The sequence below is a fragment of the Musa acuminata genome, chromosome BXJ1-6 (genome assembly GCF_036884655.1).
Source record: "Musa acuminata AAA Group cultivar baxijiao chromosome BXJ1-6, Cavendish_Baxijiao_AAA, whole genome shotgun sequence".
Classification (NCBI taxonomy): domain Eukaryota; kingdom Viridiplantae; phylum Streptophyta; class Magnoliopsida; order Zingiberales; family Musaceae; genus Musa; species Musa acuminata.
The window spans coordinates 3,282,295-3,290,778 of record NC_088332.1 but is presented as its reverse complement, the minus strand read 5'-3'; the positions used below and the strand labels follow the sequence as shown (position 1 = coordinate 3,290,778).

Below are 8,484 nucleotides of genomic sequence, written 5' to 3'. Positions count from 1 at the left end.
ACATGACGACAGTTGGCAGCCACCTTGGAGTCGACGTGGTGCATATGCACAGTATGATCTTAAGAGTGACGCGGTTAGCTCGATAGCGGCGCATGGTCATGCCCACGCCGCCCAAAATCGTAAAGGGGGCGCCGCACAACGTGGAACCATACAGGTCGACCTGCACCGTCCGAACCATACGGATCGGTCGCTTGGAGCATCGACAACCATTAATGACCTGCATACGACCAACCCTATGCAACAGTTATAAATGTCAATCCCTTGGCCAGTGTTAGAGGATCGGACCTCGAACGCTCCAAATACTCCAAATTTTAACTTAAGCTTTGGAGAGGTCGAATCAAGAATCCCCCTCCCAACATCGACCTATTGTGCAGGAAAGCGATGCCAAAGAAAATCCAGGCTCCACCTTGGGTAGGCTCAGGAGACACCAGCCACCGACCCGACATTCTCATCTTTGTCTTGGACACCTACGTGGACGCTCTAGCGCAATCGGGACTGAACCAAACGATACCAACCCCCATGACACGACATAAAGGACCACAACAGGTTTAAATTACGTCACTAATCTATATTAAAAGTTTCCAAAGGTGTATAAAACCTTGTTAGAGATACATCATTCAATACCCAGAGTGACATGCTGGTCTCAATGATGGTTTGATGGTCAATACAATTTTTTATATCCCAAACCATTTAAATATGAAATATCTTTGACTTACCATTCTTATTAGTCTGTATTTAAGTGGTAATAATCATGGTTTTGAACAATAATTCAGTCTATACCAAAAACTTAAAACTGTATTAGAAAACCAGAATAGTAGGACATGATTTAGTTTGATTTGACAAACTGCTTAGCTATAGTTTATGGATTTGATTTGTTTTCATCTATGAATCTGATGAAACTGGACAATGTACAGTCCTCCTACCAAATCTTCATATGGAAAAAGCATATCTAGGAAAAGGTTTGTCATTGCATGAGCAGGAAAAGTTTACATGGACCACATACCATCTTTGGACAAACCATGGTGACCCATCCCCTTAACTTTGCCCTTTTCCTATGCAGATGATGCAGAGATGCTGGTAAAACTGCAAGAAGTCCCTCCTCCAGTTTAGCTTGTGCTTTGATGGGGCCACTGCAGCTGCAATTTGGCATTGGCAGGAAGACAGACCTGAAAACTTATTCACATCTCATTAGGTTTTATAACTCTAGTTTCTGCAAAAGCAATCAAGCAGAGTTCCTCACCTTCTGGAAAATGCAACTCTAAGTCTATCAAAACAGTAGAATTTTTGCAGCTAAAGAATGAGAGATAAAAACCATGTTAAATTTTCTTCAGATGTTCAGCCTCACATTTGGTCAGTCTAATTCGATTACCACTGATAGTTTATTGCCTATGTCCGATGACAATTAGGACAGCACAGAGAATCCATGGCCACAGAAGAAGATATTCAGATAAGAAGAGTAAAATGAGAAGATCTGGAGGGATTTCGTTATGAAAAGGGTCAAAAAAAAAAAATTTCAAATGATGTCGAAGGTAATTGAAAATGGACATCAGATCAACATAAACGTGTCAGTTCTGAGGACCTTAAAAGTTCAAGTCTCATGGCTTGGAAGGTGATAAGGTAAGAAATTGGCTTGTGACACAGACATTGGAGCCTTCTTCCACCAAGTAATAAATAGATTTTGTATGTTCTTGGACCAAAGTAAAGATCAGACTTCAGTTCATGCAGAATGGAGTAGCCTCATTAAGTACGGAATTGATACTTCATGGTTGAAGAGAGTATCTGTTAATTTTGAAGCTAATAGACTTCCACCAGAGAAAGTAGAAACAGTACATGACTGAAATGGGAATATTATTGTCCTTCAGAGGTTTAGATGCCTCTTTCTTGATGGGTACAAACTTTATGATGATTGGTCCCCCAACCTTCTCTCTCTCTCTCAAGTATCATGTGAAGGAAGGACTCTCCACAGCCTCTTTATCCATATCAAGAGGCCATAACACCTCCAGATCATCCAATGAAGGGATAAGGCACACCAGGTCAGAGGGGTGTAGTGTTCTGGTAAAGGGATAAAGGCACCTGAGGAATGGTTTTAGATGTCAAGCTTTTTCACTATTTGTTCTGAATTCATGCAAAATGATCAACCATGCTGAATCCTAGTGCCTTCAAGAACCATTTTAAGGATGTAGATGTTGCATCGGTGATGATATCTTCTTAATCTAGATATACAACTCAAGCTCACATACAAAGATGTTAAACTCAGAAACTGGTAATAGTATGAGATCAAATGCTACTGATCAGTTTAGTGCAACCAAATCATTCTGGAGATGATCACTAACTTTGTCTGGTGGGCATGTTACCACCTAGTGCAAAAATCACCACCGCTAGTGCGAAAAATGAAAAGGAAAGGAAAAAAGGAAGAGAAAAAAAAAGCTTATTTCTTTTGTCTGCAAATCTTCCTAGTTCCTCAAAATATCAGGACAAGGAAAAGATATTTGACAGAGTACTAAAAGTAATATCCTCTTCTCAGTTTCTATAAAGATCCTAGACATCCAAATCATGCAAGCAATCCTTGTAGAAGCTCTCAGACCTTAGCTAAAATATCACTTGAGGTGAAAAGCTTCACATCATTGGTGACTGAACGCAGGACACCAACGTAGGAGTGAAATGTACCACACACTAAATGCAGAAGCGAGGCCAAACTGCTCGAATCATTGACGTCTCCTTGTTAGATCCGAAGAGAGACATGCCCTCAGCCTCATCTGGATTCACGAGGTGACCTGAGGGCCAACAAAGCTCATGACTTGTAGGCCCCAAAATCTACTGCAGCCAATGGAAGAGAGCCATGTCAACAGATAGCAATGCCCTCAACAAAGGTCAGGATGGTGTAAGATGATGGCTTCAGTAATCCCCAAGGAGGGGAGCTGACAGAACTAACCCTGGCTTTGAGGAAACTACTGCTATGTGTTACAAGTGGGACTAATTTGAATTGCATGGAAAGACCAAAGAACACTTGCTTGAATCAAATGTTCACAGATATAACCTCTCAGTATTCTTACTTCTTATTATGTCAATAGATCATATATTTTCGGCACCATATCTTTGAGATGTCTGATTGGTACTTAATTATGCTCTTTTGTAAAAAATAAACGATAATGAAATTTGTTTATGTTGATCCCTGAAAGATTATATTTTAATTAATCATACAATATAATATATTAGTAATAATTTGTTGATCCCTGAAAGATGAAATTTGTTTCTGAAAGTTTATGAAATTTGTTTGTGCACTTGGTACGCCCATATAATATATTAGTAATAATTTGTTGATCCCTGAAAGATGAAATTTGTTTCTGAAAGTTTATGAAATTTGTTTGTGCACTTGGTACGCCCATATAATATATTAGTAATAATTTCAGATTTGACTTGTGAATAATTTGAATCTGGATTGACAGAGAAGATAATAAAAACTAAAAGAATCTGAAATTGAAGTACTGTTATAATCAGATATATAGCAGCATTTTGGATTATCATAGGTTACCTGGATGTGTGTTGGATATTCTGAGACTTCTGTGAGGTTCCCTCATTATCTTTGAATCTTCCTTCAATTTTGAGTCCTATAAATTTGATATGTACCACTATGCATCTGTCACCAAACAAAAAAGAGAAACAAAGCACAATTAACATCAAGAACAATGAATGTTATCTGCTATCAATGCATTTTATGTCAATACTACAAGTTGAACTATGGAGTCATTTTCTTATAATGTTTGATCCTAAATTTGACACAGTATAAACAACACTGTGAATAGGAACTAGCATATGATGCAAAGCTGAAACTAAATTTGGAGCAAACAAGAGCTGAAATGTTAATGGAAAAGGAGTTTATTTGACATCAACAAGCAAAAATCTGCACAAAGAGATAGTGACCTGACCACAAACTATATTTCCACATACAAATCTGCTGCCATTGCTGGCCTTCTCAAAATGGTTTTTCTTAATCATTGTTATACTGCATTATAAACTAGGTAAGACACAACTTTCTAACAGGCATTTCTTCAGCAATTTGTCATGCACCAAAAGTGCACACTAATTTATGGAGCAGTGGCAGTGACATTGGAGCCACTCAGTGTGAGGGGGCATAAGAGTCACAGCACAACATGAAAATCATTCCACAACACCACCAAATCACCAATGGAGGAGCAGACAAGAGAGAGAGCGAGACCTGCAGTGGTCCAACCGAACATGGATGATAGACTGTTGTCGCTTCCCTTCTTGCTCGGTTTCTAAAGCGCCTCTCCGCCCCCGCCCTCTAGAATCCCTTCACGCGCTGCCTTCACCGTCTCCAATCCGTTCTCAGGCTCTTCAGATCCAATCTTCTGTAGATTCTGGGAAGCAGGACCTGCCCCTGTTTTGTTCTCTGAAATAAGAGTCCTCTGTAACATTTGAATCGACTTCTGTTCTCGTTAGGTGCTTGAGAAAAGGAAGCATTTTATGGACTCTCGTCGGTTTCGATTCGATTACCTTCTTCCCGAATGAAAATTTCGGTTCTAGGACGGGCGGTGGAGCAAAGCTTCAAGCTTTGGAGTATTCAGAATCGAAAGTTTGGATTTTGGCCTGCAACGAATTGAGTTCATCAGTTCATCAGCTGCTGGTCGTTTCTCCCTTCATCCAAAGAATGGATCTTTGCTGCAGCAAAGAATTCAATCTGGATTTTTGGATTCCATCTTCTTGTTTTGGTTTGGGATTCAGGTCAATTACTTGATTCCCTTTCTGCTAAAGGGTTTAGGGGTTTTGGTCGCTTCACAATCTTGCTTCTGTTCTTCATTCCCTTCTCATCTCTGTCGGATGCTGGACATTTTCTGTCTGAATGTTCTAATAGAGGAGCAGAATTCCGTAAAGGTTTAGGGTTTTAGGCGTAGATTTTGGTTGTTTTCGGTCTCAGACTCATCTGAAGCATAGAATTCTGAGGCTTGTAGGTTGTACAATTGCATCGTTTTCATCGAGCTACCATGTCGTCGTGCCTCGGCGGCGGCGGTGGCCGGGCCTACGGCTTCGACCTCGACATCGTCAAGCCATCGTCTCCGTCGTCGGGCCGCTCGTCGGACTCTTCCTCGCCTTCTTCCACCCTCTCCGAATCGAGCAACACAATCTCCATCAAGAGGGCGAGAACTCCGCGGAAGAGACCCAATCAGACCTACAATGAGGCCGCCGCGCTCCTCTCCACCATCTACCCCAACATCTTCTCCACCAAGAGCCTAAAGAAGCTGTCCAAGAACCCTCGAACTTTTGCCTCCTTCCCTGAATCCTCCGACCTCCTGCCGCCCTTCCCGGTCCTCGGCGACGCCGGCTTCCTAATCGACAAGATTCAGCCCGAGAAACCCGCCGCCGTACGCGTCGAGCTCAAGCTTAAGGTTCCGTTCGAGAAGGAGTGCACGAGCCCAGTGAGCAACGTCTCCTGGGAGCCTAACTCCCCGAACCCCTTCGACGATGATGACGACTTCGACGCGGAGTCCATTCTCGATCAGGAGGTCGAAGCGGGCATCGACAGCATAATGGGCAACCTCAACACGAACACTCCCACCGACGACGACACAAGTGAGGGATCGAATCACTCCAATTCCGGCATCAATCCTTTGCTTCGGAGTCTCATCGGATGCAAAATGGGCGGCAAGTTCGAGCTCGGCCTCGGGTTCAGGCTCAGAAGAAACTTGCAGCGAGCGCTGAGGAACAGCGATGAGGGCTACTGGTGGAGGTCTCCAACAGTACCAGTTCGAGACATCACTCCAGATATCAACCCGTCGACGGCGACGGCCACGGTGACGCCGCCGGCTTTGGAGAAGAAGAAGAAGAAGAAGGTGGACAAGGAGGAAGTGGATGGCACGAAGAATTCCGCAAGCGCTACTCCCAACCCACCGCAGGAAAAGCTGAAGGCTTCTCTGGGGCTCAAACTGAGCCACGAGGAGGTCATCAATGCATGGTCTGACAGCGGCTCCATCTTCTCAGACGGCCCTGACTCGCCGAATTCATCCGCCGACGCTCTCGTAAGCATCATGTCTCCATCTTTATCAGTTCAAATCACTCGAATTCTCTCTCTCTCTCTCCAAGGACTGCTCTGCTCATCCTGGCGGTTTGGTTTCGCAGGCCAGTTTGGCTGACATCGATCTCTTTCTTGACGCGGCGGGCGTCGGCGGAGTCAGGGAGGCGAGCGTTCTGAGGTACAAGGAGAAGCGGAGGAGCCGACTGTTCTCGAAAATGATCCGGTACCAAGTGCGGAAAACGAACGCCGACCGGCGGCCCAGGATGAAGGCAAGCTCGAGACTTTTATCTCTCCTCTTTCAGGATTTTAAGTATTATGTTTTAGAAGTTTTTAGATTTTTTTTCTTTTTCTTTTTCTTTTTCTTTTTTAAATAAAATAATTACATTTAAAATAAAAAAAATAAAAATATTTAAATTATTATTTATATCTATAAATAAATGATGTCTACATCCATTCATATGTAAGTGTTTAGGTTTACAGGCTCAAATCAAATAGTGGTTTAAGATCCTCTAAATATTTTTGTTTATTATTATTATTATTAGTTACTTTTGTTTTAATTTTTTCTTTTATTTAGTTTGATTTTAGACTAGTAATACCTTTTTATTACTATTTAAAATTTGATTACACTTACATATGATCACTTCCTATTTATATTTTAATATCTTTAGGATAATATTTTTTAACTATAAATTACAATAGTGGTAGATTTGATATTTAAATTTTTAATTAATTATAAGATATGATATTTATAGTCTTACCTCATAGAGAAATATCTATAGGAATTGAGATGTCGTAAAGAGAGGAAGGACACAACTAGAAATCACTTTTAGTTATGTTTTTTACATATTTCTGTTTGTATCTTATGTAGTAAAAAACACCAATCAATCTCAAAAATGTATATGATTAAGATGTTTAATCGAATATATTTACTATTACATTAACAAACCAATTATTTTACAGTGTGACAATCAAAATATCTTAAAATTGACTATAAATCTAAGTTATCATGCAAGAACTAAATATATTAAAATTGAATAATATTTGATCCGAGAAAATATGCTTCAAGGAGTCTTGGGTCATATCATATATTTATCAAATCTTTCTCCGAAGGCTCGTTTGAAGATGTTCGAAGTGGGATTTATCTTTAAAAATATGGAGTGTTATTATTTAAAGTATTGTCTTTTGAAATATTTTAGATTTTTATCTTTTATCATTTAAATAAGTTATTAGATAGAATTTTAAAGAGAAAAGTATCTTGATTTAAATTGTTATTTTACTTCTATAAATAAATATCATTTACATATATAAATTCATCTAAGTTTTTTGAGCTCCTTAATATGTTGAAAGAGACAAAGAGCACTATTAAAAAAAAGAAACCAATTCTAGTAAGATCAGAAAGAAAAGAATGACAAAAAAGTTTCTTAAGGATAAGGGCAAAGGTAAATCGGGTAAAGTAATGGTTGCTAAGAAAGAAAGACCGAACAAAGGATAAAGATCAGTACTTTCATTACGACAAAGATGAACATTAGAAAAGAAACTATAAAAAATACCTTACAGAAAGGGCGATATCGTAGTTGAGAGATCCTATAAATATTTTTTTTTAAATAATAATTTTATTTTAAAATGTTTATATTAATTTTTTTCTTCTTTTATTTGGTTTGATGGTGGACTGACTAATAGTATCTTTCTTACTATTATTTGAAAATTGATTATTACACTTACGCTTGATCTCTTTCCAACCACTGCTGTTCTTGCAGGGTCGCTTTGTGAGGAGGCCATCCCTTCTCCAGCAAGCCATAGAGGAAGAGCGGCAGTGAAAACCATAGTTGCAGAAGACATCAAGGTTTTTGTTCCATCTTAAAGCTTCCAAGTGTTGTTTAGGATGAGTTAGAATTTGAGACATCCAAACATAATGAGATTTTGTCCGGAGAATCTTAATCTTTTTTTCCCTATGTTCTGTTTCCTTTTTCTTCTCATCATTTGACTTTATGTCAATGTAATGTGGAAGGTCAAAGTGCTAATAAGATTCTCCGGCATCAAGGAGAGGTATATTAGGCCTTTAATCTTGCTGCTGCATCTTCTGCTCGTTCCTGGTTGCTACCAAACTGGTCATGGTAAGAAAAAGGTGCAGATTAAGGTCGCAGCTTTGATGAAAGAAGACAGCTAAGAACACAGTGATCTACTGTCACGCAAACCATATGCTTCACGTGAAGCCTAGATGACACACTATCTTTCTTTTCATGGGTGGTTGGGATCAGAACTCAAGAACATAGATTCTGATATCGCTGTCGCGGGGGTGAAAGCTCGATACGATCATGTCAGATCGGTCATGCTAAGCTTTGCTTGGATTGATTAAGTTTGATGAAACAACAGAAAAGATTTAAGAATGGAATGTTCTTTGTTCCGATTCAATGGCCTACCTCAGTATAATGTTGGCTTCAAAGAGAGAAAGT

General features: G+C 39.7%; 1 protein-coding gene and 1 long non-coding RNA gene across 3 annotated transcripts; one reads left to right on the top strand and one right to left on the bottom strand.

Annotated features, from left to right (window-relative positions):
• Positions 1-921: 921 nt before the first annotated feature.
• LOC103986763 (uncharacterized) lies at positions 922-4,344 on the bottom strand. Its single transcript, XR_010513952.1, has 3 exons — positions 4,217-4,344; positions 3,533-3,637; positions 922-1,166 (listed from the first exon to the last, which is right to left on the bottom strand). It is a non-coding gene; the product is annotated as an uncharacterized LOC103986763 (long non-coding RNA).
• On the top strand, positions 4,332-8,094 carry LOC135675655 (protein CHLOROPLAST IMPORT APPARATUS 2-like). Of its 2 annotated transcripts, XM_065186020.1 has the most exons (4): positions 4,332-6,035; positions 6,136-6,300; positions 7,789-7,874; positions 8,040-8,094. In XM_065186020.1, the coding sequence occupies exons 1-3, from the start codon at positions 5,004-5,006 to the stop codon at positions 7,846-7,848; spliced, it is 1,257 nt and encodes a 418-aa protein (XP_065042092.1). In that variant the 5' UTR covers positions 4,332-5,003; the 3' UTR covers positions 7,849-7,874; positions 8,040-8,094. The 2 variants fall into 2 exon arrangements, with proteins under 2 accessions (XP_065042092.1, XP_065042091.1); XM_065186019.1 differs by having other exon boundaries at positions 7,789-8,094.
• The last annotated feature ends 390 nt before the right edge of the window (positions 8,095-8,484 follow it).